Genomic DNA, 26903 nt, shown 5'->3' on the forward strand with positions numbered 1-26903 from the left:
AAACAGGAAGCATCCAGAGGAATGGTCGTGGTGATCTGAAGTGGCCTGTCAGATAGGGAGGGTGTAAAAAAGAGAGAGGATGTGGTCGTTGTGACTGACCGACAGCACAAAAATAGAGGCAGCACTTAATGGCCCTTAAAAACAAACACTTAGTTGAATACTGCTGACTTCTTACAGCATTATTTGATATAAATTTGAGTTGCATTTTCCAGCACAAGCCCCGCTTTCAGGGCTTTATAACCCTGTATAATTCACAATTGTTCAGGGGAAAGATCTTCAGTCATTGAAAGGAATGGTTTTGATCTACAGAGGTTATAGTGTTTTGGTTGTTTCAGATTATTTTTAAATCAAACCAAACAAACATTTATCTAAAATACGCCTCAATTTAATAGCTTGCATCTTTCAAGCAAACAGTCAAATTCACACCTGCTGTAATTGTACTGAGCCAGTGGAGTCACAGCAAGGGTTAGTTTAGCCAGCAGACCTTGGTTTGGGTTGTTGCCCTTGGATTTTTGATTGTTGTTTTAAATGGAACATTGGGCTTTCACTATAGGAGACCTGAGCTGAAATTCTGGCTTGGCTCACATATAGAGTTATTTTGATCTCTAAACCTAGAGCCTAATAATACAGCCCTAATTCTGCTGCTTTGTTAGCAGAGCATGTAAGTTCATTGAACCACCCCCAAATAACAATAATACATGCATGCCCAGTGCACCTTTGTTTTAGTGGTCAGCCAATGGGGGCTGCAGGAGGGGCAGCCAGCACATCCCTTGGCCTATGCCGCTTCCCGCAGCCCCCATTGGCCTGGAGTGGCAAACCGCAGCCAGTGAGAACCGCGATCAACCAAATCTGTGGACGTGGCAGGTAAACAAAGCGGCCCAGCCTGCCCGGGGCTTTCCCTGAACAAGCGGTGGACCGGCTTTGAGAACCACTGATGTAGAGTACACCAGAAAGGGTGTTTGGAATAATGGAGAACCAAAAATCAGAGCTGAATTGTCTTTCACAGGTTCCCCTGCTAGCTCCCTGTTACACCACTATTTGTCTTGTACAGCTAGTAACACATCAGCTGATTGTATAATTTCCTTAGTCTGGTGCTCAGGAGCTAGCACAATTTACAAGAAGTACCACCCCCTGTAAACTCTTCTGCTTGTCAGCGAGGGGATTGAGGAATTCCAAGGTGCTGTACATTCTTTAGTCTCCACTGATCAGTTTGAAAACTGTATATATTTCACCAGCTTCTTTTGCAAGCTATGCTAGCAAAGCTTGTTAATATAACAGTCCAAAGCTAATCAGCATGCAAAATGCTTATGCTCTCCTGTCTCCATTCACAACTGACAACAGCTCCCTGCATAGCAATTTAACTAGCACAGCTAAGGAGCTCTGTTTGCTTTATTAGTGGATCTTGTCCTTGATCCAGAGCCAGGGCCCGCTCCAGGCCCCAGCACGCCAAGTGTGTGCTTGGGGCGGCATGCCGCGGGGGGCGCTCTGCTGGTTGCTGGGAGGGCGCTCCAGTGGACCTCCCGCAGGCTTGCCTGTGGAGGGTCCGCTGGTCCCGCGACTCCGGTGGAGCATCTGCAGGCACGCCTGTGGGAGGTCCGCCGTGGCTCCAGTGGAGCATCCGCAGGCACGGCTGCAGGAGGTCCACCGGAGCTGCGGGACCGGCAAGCGGCAGAGCGCTCCCTGCGGCGTGCCGCCATGCTTGGGGCGGCGAAATGGCTAGAGCCGGCCCTGTCCAGAGCTAAGGGGCTCCTGAAGCTGCCAGGTGATGAAATTTCCCTAGTTTCAGAGCTCACATGTGCTTGTGTTTACAAGCTCCATAACCTCTCCCTCCAAAGCTAGTAACCCAGTGTACTTTATAATCTTCTTCTGCTCCAAGAGATGAGTTTACAAATTCCTTTAACCATTTACTGCAGTTAGCTAACTGCACACACATACAGCATCCATCTTTAACTGCATAGATAACTCTTCAAAGAATTTCTACTGAAGTTGCTCAATCCTCCATTTTGAAATGCTCAAAGCATTGTTATTGTAAAAATAATCATATTCGGGGCTGTTTAATCACCCAGTCCAAGTTTGTAAATTCATTGTTTTATGCAATGTAGTTATAGCCGTGTTGATCCCAGGATATTAGAGAGACATGGTGGTGAGGTAATATCTTTTATTAAACCAGGTTCTGTTCATGAGAGAGACAAACCCAAAATCCTCAAAATCTTGAGTCAGTGTTCTAACCCAGGGGTCAGCAATCTTTCAGAAGTGCTGTGCCAAGTCTTCATTTATTCACTCTGATTTAAAGTTTTGTGTGCCAGTAATACATTTTAACATTTTTAGAAGCCCTCTTTCTATAACTCTATAATATATAACTACACTATTGTTGTATGTAAAGTAAATAAGGTTTTTAAAATGTTTAAGAAGCTTCACTTAAAATTAAATTAAAATGCAGAGCCCCCAGACCGGTGGCCAGGACCCGGGCAGTGTGAGCGCCACTGAAAATCAGTTTGTGTGCCGCCTTCGGCACGTGTGCCATAGGTTGCTTACCCCCGTTCTAACCCCTTTTCAGTAAGAATAAAATAAACCAGAAGAGACATGTAGCAATTATTTCGTCATAATTCTTATCCAGCATTAGAGGTCTCAATTTTTTTTCCAGTTCCTTTTTTTTTTTTTTTTTTTTAATGATTAATGTTACATTCTGGTAAATGATTGCCCAACAAACTACTCTGTTTCATTTTCCTTAGTTTTGTGTGGGCATTTTGCTCTGTTTAGAATACAAAGCAGCTAACCAAAGCTAAAAGCCTTCCCTGCCCAAGTTTTTGCTCACATCTTTAACATAAACATTGATATAAAATGAAAAGAAATATTATATAAGGTGTCTTTAATAAGTTGTAAAAACCCAAACCAAACCTGGAGTATGTTTCTGAAGAGTTGTAGACTGCCATCATTGTTCACCATGCTGCTAGCCTATTAACCTTTTGGTCACATTAGGATTAAATCTTAAATTTATTTTATTTTTATTTTTTTTACATAAACTGAGTCTTCTTGATCACTATTTCTTCCATTGGCTGGACCAGGGTAGGCAACCTATGGCACGTGTGCCGAAGGCGGCACGTGAGCTGATTTTCAGTGGCACTCACACTGCCCGGGTCCTGGCCACCAGTCCGGGGGGCTCTGCATTTTAATTTAATTTTAAATGAAGCTTCTTAAATATTTTAAAAACCTTATTTATTTTACATACAACAATAGTTTAGTTATATATTATATACTTATAGAAAGAGACCTGCTAAAAACGTTAAAATGTATTACTGGCATGTGGAACCTTAAATTAAAGTAAATAAATGAAGACTCGGCACAACACTTCTGAAAGGTTGCCGACCCCTGGGCTAGACATTTGTGACCGGAATCCCAGGGGAGCCAGCTGAAGTTACTCAATTCTGGTGAACTGCACAGAATAGAGTAGGCAATCCCTGAGCTTGGTGGATATTCCAATACCCAGATTTACCAAGCCAGCACAAAGCAGGTTCTATTATACCTTACTGGTTACGAAGTCAACAACACAGTTCCCTTAAAGTAACCCAGCCTCAGACCTCTACCTAGACATCCAAGTCAGGTATGAGGAGGATTTCTGAAAATCTTATTCATCATATGAAAAAGGTTCTACCAACCCCAAAGGATCAGGCATATTACTTCCCAGGTTAATGACTATTCCAGACCTTTCCAAAATACACGCTTACAGCCAATTCTTATTAACTAAATTAAAATTTATTAGAAAAGGGAAAGAGAACTGGTTTAAAGAACAGCATACATACAGGCATGAGTCAATCCTGAGATTCAGATTCAAAGCAGAGATGGAGAACTTTGTAGATGCAAAGAGTTCCCTAGGTTATAGTCCAATGTTTGTATTCAGGGCAGTCCAGTCAGAGCTGGAATCTCAGTCCTTTTGGCTTAGGCTTCTGCTTTATGGAACCTCAAGCAGATCTAAGATAAAAAAGATTGGGACCCAAAGGTGTTTTATACAATTCCAGGCTAGGGTGACCAGATGTCCCAATTTCATAGGGACAGTCCTGATATTTGGGGCTTTTTCTTATATAGGCACCAATTACCCCCCACCCCCATCCTGATTTTTCACATTTGCCATCTGGTCACCTATTCCAGGCCTTCTTTGACAGGTCAGAGTCCTTAGTCAAACAATAGGCATTTATGTGGACTTTGAAGTGGATCCATTTCCTAAGCATAGCTGGTAATTATTCACACAGATTTCCACCATTCTCAGATGATTTGCAATACATTTTCAAACAGAGATGAATACAGTGATATCCTATGTTTACAGTTCATTTAAATGTTAAAATGTTCTTTTGATCTCTGAATTAACAGACTACAGCATAGACAGGGAATGTTTGATTACATTGTTAACCTCTACCAATATATATGTAAATACACAAAAACACAAAACATTATCTCCCCATATGTTTTTAAGGGTTGAATTTGAGTCATTTATCCTGCAGGATGCTTAACCCTTTCTGCTCATGCATCACAACATTATTTAAGGAATCCGGTTGTGGTTAATTCTAGGCTAATAAAATCCCATTTAGTGTGATCAGTACCATGGCCATTCACTAAAGGCCCTTCAGCACTGGAGAGTGCTCTTAGAAAAATATAATGATTCTCTCTCTCCCAACCCCCTAGCCCAAAATAGAATTCTTCCAGCATTATACCACAAACAGTTTAAACCTCAAAACCCCCAGCACTATTGGCTTCTTTTACAGCCTAGGCACCAGATTCTACCTGTGTAGTGTGGCCTCTTTGCACTGCCCTGTCAGTTCAATCAGGCCTTGAAGGTTGGTATATCTGTCCCAGGAATATGATTCCAGTTTAAGTGTGTCTCTAGTAGTACACAGCTGACAATGGCTCTTAGGCCACTCTTCTCCCTGCTGCAACATAGTAGGGATGAGGGAATATGACTGCGATGCCCTAGTTCAGTACTGATCCCCAGCTGTGCTTCAGGCCCTTAGAGCAGCCAGGGCAATTCAGAGCAACTCTTTGGTTACTGAATCAGGATAATGTAGAGAGGACAATTGAGCCACCTTTACACACACATTCCTGACTTGCACTCTACAGTTTGACAGTAGCAGAGGATAAGAACCTTAATTTTAAGCTTTTTTTAAAAAAGCCATTTATTAAATCTAAGAGGGAGAATTTAAAGATTCATCTGAAATATGAGGTTCACATAGGTGCAGTGGCTGATTAAGGTTCTTGTAGGTCAGGGGTTTGAGTCTTGCTTGATTTCATGCTGAAAGGCCACCTCAGGTTCATGCAGCTGCAAAATGGGTACCTCATCCATAGGGCAGTCAAAAGCAGTTGGGCATGATCCTGGCCACATTGGTCCCTTGTGTACCCTTGGCAATGAAACTGATGTGTCTTAAGAGTGTCAGCCTGAAGAGCCATTGACATGGGGGAACTTTGAGATGAAACAACAATACTGAGCCCAATGAAACACAGGGAATTCGTATTTTTACATGCAGCCTAGAAACAAAAAGGAGCATCTGTTTAATATACCATTAAATGTACATTCTCTGTAAGTTAACATGCAACAGACAGCATTGCAAACCATGCTGAAATCGCATGTTAGAGAAAAAACTACGGCGGAAACTTTCTGGACTGGAAACCAGAAGAAAAGAAAGAGAACTGTGTGTGAGTTGAAATACTGCGCAATAAGGGCTCTGAGGTTCTTCAGTCTTGTCTGCTCTTTCATGCTACTTGCTCCAGCGGCATTCAGTACTATCCGGTTTATCTACCATTATCTTTCAGCAGTCCTTTTATTTAGCCCTCGTAATAGTGCTTTTCATTTTGAAACTACTCTATGTACACTTACTAATTAATTTTCCACAACACTCTGGTGGCTGACTCAAGCATCTTCCCAGTTTTACAGAGGAGGGAACTGGGACAGAGATTACAGTATAAAGCTAGTCTAAGATCACAAAACAAATCAATGGCAGAGCTGAGAAAAGAATGCTGGCTCTCAGCCCTATGCAATGTGGAGCCTGATTTACTGTGTATTTTTCTATGTAGCTTTGCAATAGAGAAGCTGGTTTATGGAAAGGTTTATTTCTGCCACAGGATGCTGGCTCGTTCAACGTTCTGATGCTGCGTACATAGTTTTACTGTTTGGAGATTGGATTTTATATATATATTGTCCTGGTAGTCCTGGAAGCCTGGCAATAAATATTTAAAGGGCGGGGGGGATAGAATACTATTTGTTTAGTAATCACAGCCATGCAGTAAATGTAGAAAGTGTGGAAGTACTCCATGCCCTAACTAGATTTTCCAACCCTCTAGGATTGTCCTGGAGTCTTCAGGAATTAGATTATGTCATGTGATAAAACCTCCAGGAAAAGCGGCAACCCTACCTACCAGATAGGCAGTAAAATCAAAACCAAAACCAAAACCAACCTCATAGGCCTGTCTAGAGTTTGCAGGTAGCTGAACAACAGCTGTTTGGTTGCTGATTTTTGTGTGTAAACTATCTTTACGTGGGTGGGCGAGAGTGACTTAATTTTCCTTTTTCATGCTCATTACTTGATTTTTACATATAGCACCCGTGGCTTGTCAGTGAAACTCAGATGATTATTATTGGAATATATAATTATTACAATGCCCGTGGAAGCTCCTGTTTAGTGGTTGAACCTCTATGTCACCCCTACTATGGATAGTGGCTTATGCCACACCTGAGCATTGTTTATCTGTGTAAAAGTATAAACCAGTTTTCAGTTACTTTGCTTCTCGCCCTCTCTTTACTCCTGGGGGAATTCTGCACCAAAAAATTTAAAATTCTGTACAAAATATTTTAAAATTCTGCAAAATTCTGCATACTTTGTCAAAATAACACATTACAATCACACCAGTTTCAATTATTTTGGTCATTTATTTCAAAATACCTGTCAGCAACTATGGTAACAATAGACAACAAAAAAGATTCAGGAAATGTTTTTTGACAAATAGAGTCCTTACTAGGCATATTAATACAGAATTCTTAGTAATAATTCATTTAAACTACAACACAGAAATGTATTTCCATCACTTCTCAGAAGCAGTACAAAGGCTTGGGGAAGTCCGGACTAATGGAGGAGCAGCGGGAGAGGGAAGTAATTGCTGAGAAGGAGTCTGGGGGTATGCATGATTTGTGCATGATTTTTGAGCTTCCACGTGATTAAGTGCAGACAAAGAATTGTCCTGAAATGTCATGGAAAAAGAGTAATTTTCCGTTCAAAGTTGCTCAAAATGTAATAGATTCTTTTTTTTTAAATAAAGGGCCAGACCCTCAGCTGGTGTAAATCAGCTCTATTGATGTCAAAGGATCTGGCCCCAATATTTTATCATTTTTTTTTTTTTTAAAGTTCTTTCCTACGGTGTTACTGGGATATTGCTGGCAGGGTTGTGGAAGTACATATAGAATTTAAAAGTCACCATCCCAGTCTGTATCCCATAGTGTTGTCCTGTTCACTAGGCCACATTGACCATTCTTGTTAATCTGTGTAGGGGAATGATGGGAAAGTTGATTCCTTCAGTGACACTGGTGCACTTTTCTGACTGTCTACTGAGTTATTGTGAAACCAGATAAAACCGACATCAGTACCAATTATAGTTTGCTCTCTGCTTCCTCCCCAAACCCAAGTAATTCAACTTTGTGTAGAGCAAGGGGCACAGAATTCACTATCCCAACTTACAGCCAGTCTTTAGGTTTCCAAAAAAGACCCTTTGGGGCAAGTAGTGCAAGCCATAGCAGATACTCCTTTCATATTATTTATGGATATAAAAAGTTCTCACACATGCATTCTGTTCATCACAAAATATTGGTAAAAATACTTTTTTTGGTTCAGCATGAGAACCTTTATTTCTCTTTTACAACTTAAACTGCACACACTTGTCTGAAGAAGCAGCACTGCAGCAGTATATTGGTTTATAAGAAAATGCTCACTGAGGGGGGAGGGGGAATGCTGTTATTTTTCCATTGCCTGCCTCAAAAAAGAGGAACAAAGAGTGTGCAGTAGCTGTTATAAATGCTTGCCAATGCACTTGGCTTACCCGTCAGGGACTTTTTTATGACATTAGCGGAAGTGTCTACTTTTTTTTTTTCTTTTTAATTAGAGTCAGATGCTCTGTCTAGCACAAAATGGAGCAAGCTCCTGTACACCTGTGTCAGTGCAAGGGCAACCACACAACACGTAGACTGGTACTAACTTCTCCTGCACTGACAAGGAGACCACTAATGTGCCGGTGGATTGGAGTTGGAAAATGTTTCCTGTGTTCTCTTCCTACCCCAGCATACCCACAGAACAGACAGCAGTGTTTTCCCCATACAAGAGGAAGGGTATTATAACATACCATCCACAGGAATTTTGGAAGAGCTGTATTAGAGCAGATTAGTCTGTATAGTCGGGGTTCCTTGCTTGGCAGTGGCTTTCCAAGTGTGCAAGGTTTATTGCCCCGTATAGCAACCAGGACACACTTTGGTGGTGTAATATATCACCCAATGTTTTCACACACCATTTTAAAAATGAAGTAATGATCTGGACAAATGCTGAAAAATCACCTGATAACTGCCAAAATATTTACCACTTTTAATTTGGTTTGGATAGTTATGAAATAAAATTACTATTTTTTTCTTTGTTTATGTATGAAGTTAGGGTACGTAAGAGCCGGGTTTTGCCAAACATTCCTAGTGTATGAACAGATGCATACAGTAAATGGGGATAAGCCAAAGTTAGTTGACCTCTGTAAGATGATTTTCTTGAAAATGTTCGAATTTGTATTAGATATTATATTAGCAACCTGTGGAACTCTTTGCCAGAGGATGTTGTGAAGGCCAGGACTGTAACAGGGTTCAAAAAAGAACTAGATAAGTTCATGGAGGATAGGTCCATCAATGGCTATTAGCCAGGATGGGCAGGGATGGTGTCCCTAGTATCTGTTTGCCAGAAGATGAGAATGGGCGATGGGCTGGATCACTTGATGATTACCTGTTCATTCCCTCTGAAGCACCTGGCATTGCCTGCTGTTGGAAGACAGGATACTGGACTAGGATGGACCTTTGGTCTGACCCAGTATGGCTGTTCCTATAATTTGCAGTTTTGCTAACACTTCAAAGTCTACTTTCTTGCCTAATCTCCCCTTTAAAAGGGACAGTTTGTAATAGGAAAACCATACAAGGCTTTTATTTATTTATTAATCCTATTCCATTTTATTATTTGAACATGTTAATTTATCACCAGTTTTTCGATAGGGAATTTTTGGGGAAGAAATCCCACAACATAATTTTAATATTTCTTTATTAGTATGAAGGCCCCGGTTCAGGAAGGCTTGTAAACACATGCCTAACTGAATTCAGTGGGACTTAGTATGTGCTTAAATTCTCTGCCCAATCAGGGACTGTAACTGGATGTGGCTGTGGAGAGCCCAATCCTTATTCACACAAGCAGTCCTTTTGAAATCACTGAGATGTCTATTGTGAGTGAAGATCTGCAGGATTGGCACTTATGCTAAAAGCTTTTCTGGGCAAGGACTTTGCTAATATATATATGTAAAATGCTCAACACATAGCTGATGCTATAGTAATTAATGAAGGTTACTGATGTGGTAAAGGAGAAGAGCTCATCGTGGCTTAGGATGGTATAGTGTGCTGCAAAAATACTAAAAATGAAAGCACTGCTCTTGTTACAGATTGCAGAGGGGATGGCATACATAGAAAGGAAAAACTACATTCATAGAGATCTGAGAGCAGCTAACGTTCTGGTTTCGGATTCACTGATGTGCAAAATTGCTGATTTTGGTCTAGCCAGAGTAATTGAAGATAATGAATATACAGCACGGGAAGGTATGTATCAATTGATATTTTTCAGCTCTGTAAAACTCATTCTGTTAAGAGCCACAGATTTATGCATTTGTTTAACATAAAAATGAGAAGCACGTAGCATAGTGTGAAAAATGCCAGAATAATTTGTTAAATACGGGGTTCTAATGAGAAAGCTGTTCTTAAAAATTACTCTGTTCCCTCATTCCAGATTGTTCAAACTAGAAAGTTTATGAAAAGTACAGTTTGTACCTTTTTTAAGCAACACAATATATTTTACAAATCCAACTAATTCACTATTTGGCATAACATAGCAAAGCTTTTCATCTTGTTGAATTAGACAATGAACTGAGTTTTTCTTAATTGCTAAGAGAAAATGTTAGCATTAGTTTTTATCCTCAAATGCATAAATGACATGTGCTCGAGCATCCTTTCCACAATAGAGGTGGTAAGTAGAAGTGAGAGGATTTTAAAATATGGTTAGAATTTGCTCTGCACCAACTTGCTTGTATTGTTTAATATAGTTGGACATGAAACAAAGGATTAAATCAATTAAAAATTATATTGGAGGTAGACTTGTGCCTAATTCTGCATTTCTTACAAAGGCAAAACTGCCAGGGAAGTCAAGATTCTATATATGGAATGGAGTTAATTAGGGGTAATATTAATGACAGTGATAGAAAGTATTTGAGTGGCACAACCATTCCATGAAAACTCTCATCTCTTGATTCGGAATTGATAAAAGTAGAGGACAATAGAGCACAGACACTGGTGGGTTGAAAAGCAATGTATAACTTTTTTATTTTTTCCGTCTAAATTTGTAAGTAAATGTAGTTGTGAAAGGTGTTGGGCTGACAACACAATAGAACAAAGTCTTCAGTTCACTCATACAAGTATGGCATTTTGTGTCTGCGAAGAGTTTTCCCCACACTATCATTCCAGTTGGTCTGAAACAACCTCTGAGGTATGAGAATATGTTCGGTCAATCCCATGCCCATTCAGGGTGGGACTGTAAAAGGAGACTGAGGAAGTTAGATACTGAGTTCCTAACTCCCTTAGGTTCCTTTGAAAACCCCAAATTCAATTCTTAACTTCTCTGAGACTTCCAGGAGACACACAGGGTGTGTGTGAGTACATCATGGTGGCTCCATCTGATCCAGCTCTTAGTACATCTGTGCAGTGCTTATGTAATGAAAGAGGTGCCAGGACTCAAGCAATTTTTTTACATTCATAACTGATGCAGCAAGCCCAGAAGTGCCGGGGCTATGAACTGCCAAGCCTAGAGGTGCCGGGGTTCAGCCCTGGCACAAATTAAACACTGCATATGTACAATAACTCTTGGACAGGAAGAGCAGCTAATACCTTTTAAGTCCCCTAAAATAAAGGCAGGATTTTGTACTAAATACTCACTGTATACCCTATACTTAATGGAAATAATAGATGAGTCTATAAGATATGTTAGTAGTTATATTTTTCAAGCAACTTATATACTTGGTTAATTGAGAGTATATTGTTTCTTAGGTGCAAAATTCCCTATTAAATGGACAGCACCAGAAGCAATTAACTTTGGTTCCTTTACTATTAAGTCTGATGTGTGGTCCTTTGGAATTCTTTTGTATGAAATTGTTACCTTTGGAAAAATCCCTTATCCAGGTATGGACATTTGCTTATATATCATTACATGGTATTTATATTTTGATTTTCTTTTGGAGAGTCACAGAAAAGAGTTAACTGAGGGGGGAAAAGTGAATATCTTGCAATAATGGCAGCACTGTGGATCTGAACTATGCATACTGCAGGCTACCTCAAAGAATTTTGAAAACTCTCAGCCATTTTATATGTACCTAACACTGCATGCAGCTTTGTGGGGGCTTAAAATCAGCAAATTATGTGTAATCTAAAATACAAATCCTGCACTGTTGTACTTAGATAGTATATTTTTGTACTCGAAGTTAAAATTGTAGTAAGTGCTGAATTCCAATAATTGTCACTGAGCCTGATTTTCCAAAGCTCACTTCAAATGGTTTAATGATAGACCAGACAGATATCATTACAAGTTCTAAGACTGTGTATCATTGCTATTTGTAAGTAGTGAAATGTAGCTCCTGAATAGGTGGAATTTCAAATGAACCCAACTAAGCCATTCGGCTTTTACATAAACAGCCATAATATTTTGTCAGCATTAGGTGCTAGAAAAGAACATGAAAGCGGAATCTAGAGAAGTGCTGATTTTCTATTGGAATATTGGCACTTTGGTGATAAGGTAGCTGGGACATAGGGCTATGCTGGAGGTTTCTTACATTAGGCAGACCTGATTAAGCAACCTAATGTTTATCTATTTTTCTTTGAAGATATTTTTACAGGAAAACGCATGTGTTACGTAGTTCCCCTGGCTTAAGCAAACAGAAAAACCTTGTATAAAGGTGATAGATAGATATGATCAACAAAAAACTTTGATAATGCAGAATTAAGATTGCTTGGTGGTATCTCATGCCTTTCCAGAAGGTCAAGCACAGCAAAACTCAAACAGCTGAAAACCAGGAAATAAAGAATGAAAGTAATGGTAACACTAACGCAACCTTAACTCTGCCACTCTGGAGCTGGCAGGAGCCACTGGGAATTATTTGCATGCACTGCAGACCATGGTGTTGGTCTAGCTGTGTAGCATGGTGGCAGGATTAGTTGGACCAACTTATGAGATGTGTGATATGAGGAGGCAGGGGGGGAGGGGGCTTTTTTTTTGGGGTGGGGAAGGGGAGCTAAGCCTTGCTCCCTGCCCTCTTCCCGGTGTGAAAAGACGTTCCTGGAGAGATCCAGTATGTCTTATTTCAGCAGTGAGCTATGTAAGTTATGCCAATAGTGAGACAGAAGTGTCTTCTCGCTGTGGAGACAGTGAGGTGGGGTACAAGCATGATCTATGTTAGAGGTTCTCAAACTGGCGGTCAGGACCCACTGGGGGTCGGTCATAAGGTTATTATATGGGGGGGGTTGTGAGCTGTCAGCCCCCACCCCGACCCCGCTTGGCATCTACTATTTATAATGGTCTTAAATATATTTTAAAGTATTTTTAATTTATAAGGAGAGGTCGCACTCAGAGGCTTGCTGTGTGAAAGGAGTCACCAGTACAAAAGTTTGAGAATCACTGGTCTATGGGTAAATGGAAGTATAGTAATAGATGGCATCCTGTGTATAAGGGTGAAGGGGCTGTAGAATTTAGCAGAGGTAGGGTTGTTTATGTGGCGTGGGCTGTGTTTGAGTAAAGGGCAGGTGTAGGTAGCTCCTCTTCAGTACATCACACCACAGCAAATAGAAGGTGTTAGGCTCTATCCCATATGGTGATGTGCCTTGTCCCCAGAGTGTTCTGCACTATCTACAAAAGCAGAGTGCAAGTATAAATGGTATGGGTGTATTGGGGAGGAGCTCAAAGAGGACAGATTTAAGGTTGCATTAGCACAGACTGTATTTCTTGGTTTTCAAAGGTTTAAATGTGTGTTATTTTCAGGGTTTCTAGATTCTGGTATGCAGACAGGAGCAGGGAGAGGGGTTCAGACCATGCCCTGGAGAGGCAGGGCCCCCAGATCCCAGTGTACACACAGCGGCAGGGAAAAGGTCTCAGACCACCCAGGAGGGGCCAGGGAGAGAGTGGCAGGACCCCTCAGGTCCTGACACACACAAGGGGGGGCAGAAGGAGGTGCTATAGTCCTCTCCAGACCCCAGCACACACAGCAGGGGAGAAGTGAGGCTGATAGCCCACTTGCTCCTAATCCTCCCACTGCCACCTACCCCCATGTCCCAAATCCTAGTGTCCATCCCCACCCTGACTTAAGCCCCCAAGCCCCAGTCCCTCCCCTTGCTGCAGCCTTAAACCCCTCTACCTTATTGCACTCTACTCTTCCACCCTTTAATCTATTCTCATCTCCCTGCACTCTCCACCTCCCCAGCACTGTGCCACAAATGTGTCATTTCTTTTGAAAATAGTATGATCCACTTCTGAATTATCTGCTGTAGTCGGACTACATTGCCCAGAAGTTAAAAACAAAAAAACATGAACTATCACTTTACAGAAGTAGATAGCAGCAGCATGCCTACAGATCTTCCTCGGACTTCTGCCAAGGGTACAGTCTGAAGTTACAGTGCTGGGGTGTAGCTCAGGTTCCAGGGCCACCGGAGGTCTCCTCGAGTCATCAAGGTCATATGAAGCCAGGCCGGCTGGAAACCTTCTTGTCTGGTCTTTTTATGCATGTGTACACTGCAGTCTGTTTGGCATGCGAGTGTTTGGTACATTCCATTCTAGAAAGCTAGACTCTTCCTTTAATAATGTTTTCAGTATTGCTTCCCCAAAGGGGCAGTGGGTGCCATGCACTAGCTGAGATACATTGTTGAGTGAGCGAGAGCAGCTGGGGGATGATCAGAGCCATGGTTTGAGCCCCAGGTAGAATGGGTAGAATCTGTGTACTTTATGAAATGCTTTTTTTCCTAAGGGGCTGTATCAAGGGAGTCCCTTGCTCAAATGACCCCACATTTGGACCATTTCCCTACCCTGTACCTCCATGAGGCATATCAAATTTCATAACAATCCAAGTAAACAAGCAGAGTTTAGAACATTTAGAAAAAGTTGCCTTTTAAACAGGAAGAGGTTCTCAGCCGTAACTATAGCTGACCTGGTGCTCCACAACTATATATAATTATTCATCTATTTCCCCTGGCTCAGGCATCATTTATCAACTCCCTCAAGCATTCTAGGAAGCAGAATGCCATCATGTAAATACACATTGAGCTTCATCTTTGAGGTTCTGAAAAGTTCACATACAAATCACCCATCTTCCCGAGGGAAAGTTGGAAGGTTTAACCACACTCCTGTGTACCCAGCATCTGCACTTACTGGATGGTATAGTTTTGAGGAAGAAGAGTCCTAGAGGCCTTCCATTTTCCCTCTTAATATATCCCAGGGTAATTGACAGCTGCATATACCCATTCAAGCACAGGAGTTCCTAGAAATGCATTCTGCTAGGTCCTACAGCTCTGGCTGTTTAAACTCTGAAAACACTCAAAGCACCACTGTACAAGCAGTCCCAGACTGCATAAAGCTTCAAAGGGCTAGAGCAGGGAGTTCAAGTCCCACTGGGCTAGAATGGTGGGAGCAGGCTTGCCATCCCCACCTGGATTAGGGGGGCAAGACTTTCCAGTTGCTCCTCTAATGAGAAAGAGGGGAAGGGTGAGTCTCCATCAGCTTAGAATAGGGGAAAGTGTGCTGACCAGGTCACTTCCAGAAAAGGTAGAGTGAATGTAGGTATGTTCACTGCTCCTGAAGACTCTGATCCAGCAAACCACTTAAGCACATCAGTACTTCTTGACTTCAATGAGACTACTCAAGTCAGTGGGACTGTTCACATGCTTAAAGTTAAACATGTTTAAATGCTCTGTTAGGTAAGGGCCTGAATATGTGAATGGGTAGCAGGCCCAGCAGACACCCACTCAACGTACGAGAGTGAGTTAATCAACCATTAGGCTCCATTTCCTCAGAAAGTATCAGGTGAAAGTTGTGTGTGGTGGGAGGATTTGTGGTATCCTCCCTAAAGCTGAGGTAGTCTGATATACATGCTTATCATAACTGAACCCAAATGCTTAACATTTTGAGGGTCACCCAATTTACCTATCCGTGGGTATCTTGAAGTTTGCTATTAAGAATTATAATTGTGAAATGTAAAATGTGTGCCTGGGTTTGTGCAGAGATATTAAAAGAAAAACCTAGAACCTCACAAAAAAAAGTTTGTTTTAAAGTTTGCAACAAAGCCTATTTTCCATCTTTTCCTCCATAAAAGCAATGCCATGCTGCCATTTATGCTTTGTTCCAGGAAAATATGTGGAGTATATTGACAGTACAGTACAATGTTCCACCTGTTTGATTTTAAACTAGTGAGAGAAAGGGTGTCCTGTGAGAAAAATCTGGGCAATATCCTCCCCAAGGACTTTTTTTTTTTAAAATACCTAACACCCAGTGCAGTTTGATGAATCCCACTGGAAAAACAGTAATTCTCTGCAGAGTCCTGCACTTAGGAAGGAAGAATCCCATGCACTGCTACAGACTAGGGACCAAGTGGCTAGGCAGCAGTTCTGCAGAAAAGGACCTAGGGGTTACAGTGGATGAGAAGCTGGATATGAGTCAACAGTGTGCCCTTGTAGCCAAGAAGACCAACAGATCGAGGGACGTGATCATTCCCCTCTATTCAGCATTGGTGAGGCCTCATCTGGAGTACTGGTCCAGTTTTGGGCCCCACACTACAAGAAGGATGTGGAAAAATTGGAAAGAGTCCAACGGAGGGCAACAAAAATGATTAGGGGCCTGAAGCACATGATTTATGAGGAGAGGCTTAGGGAACTGGGATTGTTTATTCTGCAGAAGAATGAGGGGGGATTTGATAGCTGCTTTCAACTACCTGAAAGGAGGTTCCAAAGAGGATGGATCTAGACTGTTCTCAGTGGTACCAGATGATAGAAAAAGGAGTAATGGTCTGAAGTTGCACTGGGGGAGGTTTAGGTTGGATATTAGGAAAAACTTTTTCACTTGGAGAGTGGTGAAGCACTGGAATGGGTTGCCGAGGGAGGTGGTGGAATCTCCTTCCTTAGAGGTTTTTAAGGTCAGGCTTGAGAAAGCCCTCGCTGAGATGATTTAGTTGGGGATTAGGTCCTGCTTTGAGCAGGGGGCTGGACTAGATGACCTCCTGAGGTCCCTTCCAACCCTATGATTCTATGAGCTACATAGATAATTCATATATATGAGGGATGGATTAACTGTATCCAGAGATTGGAAGAGGGACTCCAACCCTTACATCACTCTGTTGGCAGGTTTTAAGAGGCTCCCAAAAGCTTTCTCCAGCACAAATCTGCACAAATGGTGTGTGTGTGTGTGTGTGTGTGTGTGTGTGTGTGTGTAATCTTCATTTCATTTGAAGAATTTAAAATACAAAGTTAAATCTCCTGGTTTATACTGAAAATGTAATAGATGAAACCAAATAACTGTGGGACCGCCAAACAGCTGTAAAAACACAGCTTAGCAAATTAGTTGGGTTAGATCAAGTCTAGGACATAACACTGCAGGAAGAAAAGTATGTCCTAACTTTGTCCTATCAATATTTAGTAGCCAGGCAAAATGAGTCCCTCTAGAGTAGAAATAATAGTACAAAATAATAAATAATCAGCTCTAGTAAGAATACACCTCTACCTCGGTATAACGCTGTCCTCGGGAGCCAAATATCTTACCGCTTTATAGGTGAAACCGTGTTATATCGAACTTGCTTTGATCCACTGGAGTGCGCATCCCCCTCCCCCACCGGAGCACTGCTTTACCATGTTATATACGAATTCGTGTTATATCAGGTCGCTTTATATCAGGGTAGAGGTGTACCTTACATTTTTTTTACTAACAGCTGAAAACTAGCTAACTAAATCTAAGGTCTTATATGCAGTCCGCTTATAGCTCTGTGAAATGATTTGAATTATATTTGACAAGGGGTTCACACCAGTATGAAAGGACTATAAACATACAATTTGGCAGAAAGATTTACAGTCAAAAATGAGATTTTGAGAGCTTTGTTTCTAACTTCAAAATTATCAGGAAGAAAAACAGCCGTTGAAGTGATTAGTGGGATTTACAGTTACAGAAACTATTTTGAAATATAAAATGAAAATATCTGATTTTTTAGGCAATTTGAACCAGTTGTTGAGAAACTAATTTCCAGCTGATCATACAATATGTCAAATATTGGATACATTCAGACTCACATTGCAATGGCATCATCTGCTCTCTATTACATGTACCTGCTTTCGGATCTAGATTCTCCCTCCACACTTGTGATCAGTTACTCCTAACAATATTGGACGTTAGTAAAATAAGAGGGCTCAACATAAGGAATTAGTTCTGCCTCCTGTCAAGTTTAATGGCTAACTTTTGTTAGCGCTGCCTCAAACTCGTAAGTTAGCATCCTGTATAAGATCATGAACCGTGTAAGAGATGTGCATTCAGGATGAATTTCAATTAAGTAATATATGGTTCTGGTGAAACTGTTCATTAAGAAATAGTTTACCCATAATAATGTCTTGGAAAATTAGAGACACATTGCTACTCCTTTGTATCTTTAACTTATACCAGAATCTATGACAACCAATCAAGCTGTATAACTGGGAAATATTATTTATTCAGTATACACATTTGTATGCATGCTCATCATGTTGTGTCTTGGCATGTGTACTTAAAATGTGTCATTAATAAATATTGATTAACAGAAAGAACTCCTCATTATTCTCTTGAAAACTAGAAATCATTTTTACAGGTGGGATTTTCACAAATTGACTGAAGCACAAAATGGGCATATTTGCCCCATGCATTCAGAATGCAGCAGAACTAGGGTGACCAGATGTCCCGATTTTATAGGGACAGTCCCGATTTTTGGGTCTTTTTCTTATAGAGGATCCTATTAGCCCCCACCCCTGTCCCAATTTTTCACACGTGCTGTCTGGTCACCCTAAGCAGAACAGTAAAGGTGCTGAACATTCTAGCCCTGATCCAGCAAAGCACTTAAGTACATGAACAGTCCCATTCAATGGCACTATTCACTGCTTAAAAATAGGAACATGCTTGCGTGCTTTTTGGGATCGGAGCCAGAGTGTTTAACAGCTGGCAGGATGAAGCCCCTAGTGAGCAACTGTTGTTATCTGATGAGCGTCAGTGCACAAGAACATTATTAAATCTACAAAAATAAAGTAATTGTGATAGAGCATTGGAGCAGTCGGCATGGAAAATAAATGTCTCATTGACTTGCTCTCTACTTTTATTTTCCATAAGTGCCTTGACCTTTGCTCTGCATTTGTGTAGCAGCAAGTGACTCTTGTCCTATGACGACGTCCTGTTTCACTGATACTCTCAAAAGCTACTTTGATGCAAAAGCAAGTGCATTTGCACTATTGTAACCGGGACCATTTCAATGCTTTTCACCATATGGAAAATTGAATGCAAATATTAAACCTGGGCCCAAATGAAGAGTTCTGATCCAGATTTCATACCTGAGATCTATTTTTGTGCTGGGCTGACACCAAAACCCTGGATCCAAACATCTCTGAAATTTGGAAATGTTCGGCTCTGGGTCTGAATTCTCTGACTCAGGCCCGTTTCCAGTGTTAATATTTAAGAAATTATTTGCAGGGAATTAAAATTATTAATGTTAAAAAAATAAAAGACCTCACCTTAAAGGACTGTAAGAGAGGACACCCATCACTGTTTCTTTTAAAAGGAAAAAGCATTGGCTTATTCATCCAATAAGGTACTGTGGATGGCAGAACTTTCACAAATGTTATAATTGTCATTCATCTCAGACATTTTGAATATAAAAATAAAGTTGGCAGTTCAGTTGTAGAGTGCCTGCACTGCTTCCACTATCTTTTAGGACACTATGTCTGCTTTCCCAGTGTATGTTGGCTCACGTTATGGAGATAAATGGATTTACCTCCTCTCTGCCCCTTTCTGAGACAGTATGGACCTCACAGACACATGGAGAGAGTAGACCCTGTTCTCTGTGCATCCGCAGAGAACCAGGCATAATGTCGTCCTCCGTTAACAAAGTAAAGCATAAAACTGGACATAGTTCTGGGATTTGATACCAAGGCATTATCCCCCCCAGTAAATGATAAAATCTTTTTAAGGTGACACTTTGATATAACCTTAACCTCTGTGCATGAGGGAGATCACAGTACCTTATTCTTTTTGCCTCGGTGTCTACTGAACAAAGGCCAGTACTCCACAGAGTACATAAGACTAGAACCAAGAGCTGCTCAATTCTAAACTAATGTTTAGCTAAAAAACCATCCTTCAACCTATGCCTCTCAGCATTGAAGGTGAGGCTCTACACCATCCTCTCAAAGTAGCCACCATCTAATTATATGGTTTTTGTGACTTGGCCAACATCACAGTAGAGCCTGGAACAGATCCTAGGTCTCACATCCTAGCCCATTCCTTTAAATCACACATCCAGTTCTTTCTATAGTCCCTGCCCCTTTCATTACACACAGTTTCTATGCTAATAGTCTAGCATATGTGACTAGTTCATTTCACACATGTACTTCAAAAGGCAGTGCAGTGCTGAGGCTTGGGACTGCCATATAAAAGGTCCTGGATTCAAGTTCCAGCTCTGTTATAAGTGCCTTTGTGTAACTGCTGCAGGTATGAAGAATGCCAGTTGCCTTCATCTCATGTACAGGTAGGAGAGTCAGTCAAAATCTGTGGTGGGTAGATAGTTCCAGCTGGTAGGAACCAAAGCAGTGACTGCACTGGCACACTACAGAACCAAGCAAATCAGCCAAGTTTTTTATTAACTGATTTTTTAGAGTGGTATTCTAGTACCAGATACTTCATGTTCCCTCTCTCCTTTGCACTCAGTCTGTGGGCACATAAGGGCAGTTTTATAACAAATTATGTTGGTAACCCCTTGGGCAAATGACCCCAAACTTGTGCCACACACTTTAATCCTCCTCCTGCTGTGGCACAGTAAGTTTCAAGGCAATCTGCCTGTGAATGGGGATTTTAGAGTACTTAGAAAAATCAGCTATGAACAGAAACTCTGCTGGAACCTGTGACTACTGAAAACTTGCTAGACAACAGCTGAGAGAAAGGTACTGTGTAGTAGTATCAGCAGAAGGGGAATTGAAGCAAGAGTGCGATTAAATGCTTTGGCCAAAGTCTCTCACACAAGCAATCTGATAAAACTGAGAACTGAACCCAGATCTGAGTGCCAGCCTGGCATCTTAATTACAAGATCATTCACTCTCTAGCATTTGCTTCCCAGCATAGGATAAAGAATAATTATAGTTGGAGGAGCAGAGGCAAACGGTCTTTGTCATTCTCTCCATTATACAGCCTAGAGGGAAGCAAAGCAAAGCAAAGTAATTGCATTAGAACCAACTGAGTTATTCTGGTGTAGCCAATCAGAATGCAGCTTTTTTCGTTCAACAAGCGGGGGGGTAGATAAGTGTGTCAGTAAATAATACTGTCAACTGGCACATGTGAATGAGGTGGATCTTTCCGAGGTGAACAAAGCTAAGCACATTTCAGAGACTAACACATTCATTAGGTGGAAGGGATAGCGTTACATTGTATTTAACAGCACATTTTGCCGGCTTATTTATGGACAGTAGTATTGGTCCTGTGTGGTAGAGGGGAGTTCACTCTTACCCACCTCAGTTCTTTCTCCCATGCTTGAGACTCCTGCTGTTATACAGAATGCTGAAGCAGAAGGTAAGATGGGAAGCTTATGTGAATGCAAACAACAGTTACAAGTTAGTAACGTTTTTCTGCTCTAAGAGCCTCTCTGTATTCCCACTTGTGCCTGAGCAGCTGGAAAGTAAGCAAGAAATTCTTACCTAAATGCCAACTGTAGCACCAGGTTCCTATACTGGGCCTTGAACCACAAAGGTGGTGGTGGGGGAGTTATGGAGGGTACAGCAGCTCTCCTAAGCTGAGTCTTTAAACCAGGGACTAGTAATTTGCTAGGTAAGACTTAGTGTTCAACATTTCCTATGCCAGTGAGGCTGCTTGGCAGTAGGGTATCACTATTTGTAAAACGGGACGAAACGTTAATTTTAGAAGAGCAAGGGCCAGAAGTCACAAGGGGAACTTGAGTCTCTATCTCCTACCTTTAGCACCTATGTCCCCCAGTTAGGCACCAGTGGTATTCACAGAATCTCTGCCCAGCTGCTGTGAAACATTGTATGCACTTAAGTTTCCAGTGTTAAGTCACTGGGGGTCCCAGGCCCACACAGAGCTACCTAAGTCTTGACACCAACGAACAGTTCACTGAGATTTCACATGCTAACTAAGCCTGATATTAAATTATATCTAAGCATGTCTCTTGTCTTTGGCCATGATCTAGGAGGCATGCTTTGAGTAGAAGAACCTGTTTATAATCTTTAACCCAGTGATGAGAGCACTCATCCAAGTTGTGGGAAACCCAGTTTCAACTGCACACTCTGCTTGAAGCGGAGAAGGGATTTGAAGGGAGCCCTATTCAATGGGTTATGGTATAATTTGCCACTGTGTATAAATTAAACAAACAGGGGCCCTGGAAACTGAGCTTCCCGGGGAAGTGCTCTCCCCGCTTGCCTACAGAATCCCTCTTACTCAGCCTGGCCTAAATCTTCCTTGTGAATTCCACCCTAAACCTTTAGCAGGTAAAGACCCAGCACCTGTAAGGCATGGAGATGAAGTTCCCTGGAGTTGAGTAAGGTGCCAGAAAAACACAGATTGAGAAAGGTGGCTATCAGACTACTTTAGTCATGAAGGGACTTTTGTTTGGTGGTTTATAATGCTAAAGAGGTAGAGTGGCCATCAAGCCCTAAACTCACTCACCTTCAGAACAGATGTAATTGCTAGGAGGAAGGTTATTTTGATTAATATGCTTGGGAGGTTCAAGCCAGAGGCTCATCAGGGTCCAATAACTTTGTTAGGGCAAGACTGAAGTCTCATGATGGCAAGTTAGACTATCTGGGCCAGAGAGGAGGGGCTGCATATCTTTCCATGATGTGTGGGTTTGAGGTGAGAGAAGAGGTCTGGTGTCCTGAGGTAGTCTCCAAGTACGAAGAGGTTGAAGATACCTTGAAGTACTTTCAGATTGGGACCAGGTACAGGTAGTGGAAGAGTATGCAGCAGGGTGCCTAGCAGCATGACTGAGGGGTATCTACCCATGTTAAAGGTGTCATTAGGATCCAAACCAGTGAGACCAGTGTTGAGCATCCAGTTCTGAAGGAGTACACAGATGAAATTACAGTGGTGCTATCTGAGAGGCCCCATGGGTCTGGGTGTTCAGAAGAGAAGGGATGTAAAACAGAATAAAGAGGAAACCCCTCCTCTGGGGAAATGTGTTATTACACAAACATACACCCAGTCTGGTCAGGAGGTACTAAGAAAGGCATCTTAGCTCAAGGAGTAGGCACTATGGTTACTACCTGTGGCACTGAGGCTTCTGCCACTTTAAAAGGTTGTGCCAGTTTGTTCTTCAGTGTGGCTTTAGATTTAACCAATACCAGATTATGCAGCATGAGGGATTGTCTTGCAGGTTAGGGCTAAAGAGATAATCAAACATGGTGCTGAGACCAGACTGGTAAAGTGTGTCTTGGGTTCTGTGTAAGAGAAGCTCTACACAAAGGCTGATGTTGGTACCATGAATGGGCCCAATCAAAGCTCTCTCCCTTTAGGTGCACGGAGTAAAGGTGTCTCAAAAACAGTACATAAGATTACTGAGTGATCTAAATATGGGATTCTGTCTCCAGTATTATCAATGGGTAAGAGTTGCACCTGTTTGAAGGCCTTAGGTGTTTCAGGCTGGACATAATCCAGGTAAAGTACTAAGGTCTTCTGGGACAGTGGAAGGGCTGCTTACACTAAACTAGCCTATGCTACTCTAAACTATTTACAAAGCCGAAAGCTAGGCTTGAGGAAAATATAGTCCCAAGGACACAAAGGTTCATTCCATTCACACTCTGCAGTGACCATGAAGGAGCAATGGCCATGGGGGCATATCCCTTATGTAGAATAACATCCCTCATGGAAGAGAGCTCATGGCACAGCTTTTCAAAGTCATTACAGTCTCTGATATGTCACAGCCCACAAGTTGTGAACACACAGGATTTTTCCTCAAGGCCCTCTATTTCCTGGTTTTCCAGCAGTTGGATTTTTGGAATTTAACTTTGTTCTGGAAAGGTATGAGGAACACAGAGCACTGTCTACAACCTTAACCCTACATTAAAGGGTTTTTGCATGTGAATTTATATTTAAGCTCTGTGAGCCACAGACCATCTTAGATGCTGTGCATATACACAGTATCTAGTACAATGGAGTCTCTGACCCCCAAGACACTACTGTAGTACAAGTAAATTGCCAGGAGATGAGAAAAATATTTTTCTCATTTACTGTGTCTCTTTGCTAGCTTTAATTAAAGGCAAAAAAAACCCTTTTCCCTGTTCCCTGAGATTAACTGATTTTTTGGGGGTGTGGAGTAGCAGCAAAAGAAGGTGCTCTACTTTGATCATTGATGCACAAATCTGCTTCTAAAAATCATTTTTTTGTTTTAGGTATGAGTAATGCTGATGTGATGGTTGCTCTTCAGCGTGGCTACCGCATGCCACGCATGGAAACCTGCCCAGCTGAGCTTTATGATATCATGAAAACATGCTGGAAAGATAAAGCAGAAGAGAGGCCAACATTTGATTATTTACAGAGTGTGCTAGATGATTTCTACACAGCAACAGAAGGGCAGTATCAACAGCAGCCATAGAACAAAGGAACACTTTGCCAGTTGGCATAGACTATTGTTCAGACAAACTTGGCAGACCAGTTGTTTCATGTATTTGGATATCCTAACCGATTGTGGCTTCTGAAACTGGAGGCTGAAATGCCACAGGAAGAATCATTCTGCCTAGAAATAAACCATGTTTTTCTATGGTTAATTTAATTTGAATGATCACTCTGCTTGAAGTTAGAGTTCTCTTTAGATGTTATCTTTTTATTTGCCTAAATAAACATCCAAGCAAGACAAGCTTTGAAAACAGAAATAGAGTGCAGTCGCACCAATACAGACTTACAAAGTATTTGAAACTGCAAACAGAATTTGGGGAAATCTTTAAATGATTGCATGCCTTACAAGAAAATGTATGAAGACTGAACTTATGAAAAGTTAAAGAAATTAGCTTTTTGAAAGATAGTACATCATGAAAGTTGTGCTTTGTATTTTTTACAGCCTCTGGTTATCTTACATCAGTATCTGGAGAACAGTATCTTGTTGCAAGATTCAAATATTTAGGATGTAATCATCCTCTAACTCTTTGTTAAAGGTAATTTTTACACTTAATTTAATTCTCTTTGGCATTTATGCACAGCTCAAGCATTTACCCTTAAAATTTGAAAAAAGTGTCTTTTACAGGCACCAAGGTAAGAATTATAATGCAATAATATTGCCGGTCTTAAACAGTAATTATTCTGCTAGATGTGTCAGAAAAAAGGACAGCCTATTGTTTTGCTCTGCATATAGAGCACCATGAATTTAAGCCTGGAACCACCTGCTCAAAATCTATTTTTCCCTGGGTTAAGTCAGTGGCAAATCTCCCCTATATTTTGAAGGGAGCAGGATCTGGCCCTCAGTTTGAAACACTGTGATCCATCTATTACCCATGAAAATGCTTTCTATAAGTATCTTAATATATTCCTCATTTTTATATATATTCCACATTTTTGCTGTTTCAATTAATTGAACTGAAAGCCATTTTAAAGATTAGCCAAAATGAATGTTTTAAAATGCACCACAGCGTATAAGCATACTGTAATCAGTGAAATTACATTGGAGTGTTAGCACCCTGGGTTTTGCTTTTCAGTATGTAATTACTACTAATTCATACCACCAACTATGTAACAAGTAAATCAGTCATGTTTTTAATTGTTGGTTCTTAATACATATTCTGTAAGGATCCAGGCATATTAACAAAACTGTATTTGAACTAATTCTCAGTCATGAAGTGAATTATCAAGTTGAGTATGTTTTACTTATCAAAAAGCATAACTAGTGCAATTACCAGGTGACTGCCTGTTTCTGTCCTCCTTTATATAAAGTGGGACTGGGCTGTTCTTACAACCAAAACAATTTATGGTAAAGGGTACTTATGGAGGCTTTAAAAAGAGGCTAACTACTTGTGAGGCTTTAGTGTACCTGCGGTCCAAACATAGCGATCAGTATAAACATTCATTGCTTTTCTTTTTCAGTAAAGCATAGCAGGTTCTGAATGAAGTCAATCACTGTGCAGATTAACCACCACAGACTGTGTAAATATTTTTACTGTATGGTGATTTTAATAAACTCTTTAAATTTAAAACTTGTACCATTGTAGTTCATCCTGCAAATTATAGTAAGTAGCCGATTTTATAGGCCAGGCTGGCAGTTTTCTGTGTGCAGGGAATGCAGGATCAGACCCTGTCAGCGTTCAGATGCTATACAAAACAAAAATAGTTCTTTTAGTTAACATCACTTAAATAAATCTTGCCTCTTATACCTGTTCATCTCAGAGGAGCAGTTCAGAAATCTCAAGACAGCCATTTCACTGATGAATATTTTAGCAGAAATATCCAGCTGAGTGGTTCTGATCCTACAATTCTGAACTATACACCACAGTAGTAAATTCCAAAATATCTTCAAAATAACTGCTAAAACCTCACTATACTGCAGTGCCAATAGGCGCCACCGTTTACTGAGCCATTTAGGAAAGCCTGAACACATGCAAAATTTATATTAGCATTTGGAAATGCAAAGTCATCTTAGTTGCAGAAAAAGAGTCTAGGAGACATACATTGGATCACATTCATTATGTGCTTACAGAGCTAGTGCAGCACTGAGAAATGCAGGTGTGCTGAACTGTACTCAGTTACTTGTTCAAACATAGGTGAAAGACAGAAGCATGTTTGGTTTAACTTAAGCCATATTTTATGTAATGTTGGCGGGGGAGGGGAGAATGAAACAGACTTGAGCTTTGTCTAAACTTAAATCTATTGACTGGGGTTTATCAAGATTCCTATTTGTTACCAGATTACTGTAATAAACCAAAGTATTGAAAATGATAACCTCCATTTATTATCCTCATTTCTGATCTTGTCCTGAATGCCAGTGATGGACATAAGGTGATCTGGCTGGATATTCAGTTTAAGGACTGAGCTAGAGATTGAACACCATCTGGATCAATCTGTAAGAAGGCTGTTTCTTTGTAATTTGCCATGGTTATGATAGTCCATTTTTAAACCAGTGGACACCTGTTTTGACAGGACAAATAAACCTGTTGGATATTGGCTTTTGGGAGAGAACCTGGTGCTTTTGAGATCAGAAAATCCCAATTCCTAATGGAATTTACATACTTATATGAAGTCCTGAGTACACAGTGATGAGAGCGTTTTAACAGACAAAGACTCACTTAACCAGTTACGAGTATTTGGTACTGACAAAGGAAAGAGGAAATTTCAAGACCAGGGCTTTGAATTACAGGA

The 26903-nt window shown here is 41.0% G+C and overlaps 1 protein-coding gene across 4 annotated transcripts in view; it reads left to right on the forward strand.

Annotated features, from left to right (window-relative positions):
* The window catches only part of LYN (LYN proto-oncogene, Src family tyrosine kinase), a 93898-nt gene extending 68154 nt beyond the window's left edge, over positions 1-25744 (forward strand). For all 4 annotated transcript variants that reach the window (XM_075063028.1, XM_032796888.2, XM_032796890.2 and 1 more), the window contains exons 11-13: positions 9709-9862; positions 11360-11491; positions 23954-25744. In XM_075063028.1, the coding sequence (XP_074919129.1) occupies positions 9709-9862; positions 11360-11491; positions 23954-24156 (489 nt within the window). In that variant the 3' untranslated portion in view covers positions 24157-25744. The remainder of the gene's footprint in view (positions 1-9708; positions 9863-11359; positions 11492-23953) is intronic.
* Positions 25745-26903: the final 1159 nt, after the last annotated feature.

This window comes from Chelonoidis abingdonii, chromosome 2 (genome assembly GCF_003597395.2).
Source record: "Chelonoidis abingdonii isolate Lonesome George chromosome 2, CheloAbing_2.0, whole genome shotgun sequence".
Taxonomy (NCBI): domain Eukaryota; kingdom Metazoa; phylum Chordata; order Testudines; family Testudinidae; genus Chelonoidis; species Chelonoidis abingdonii.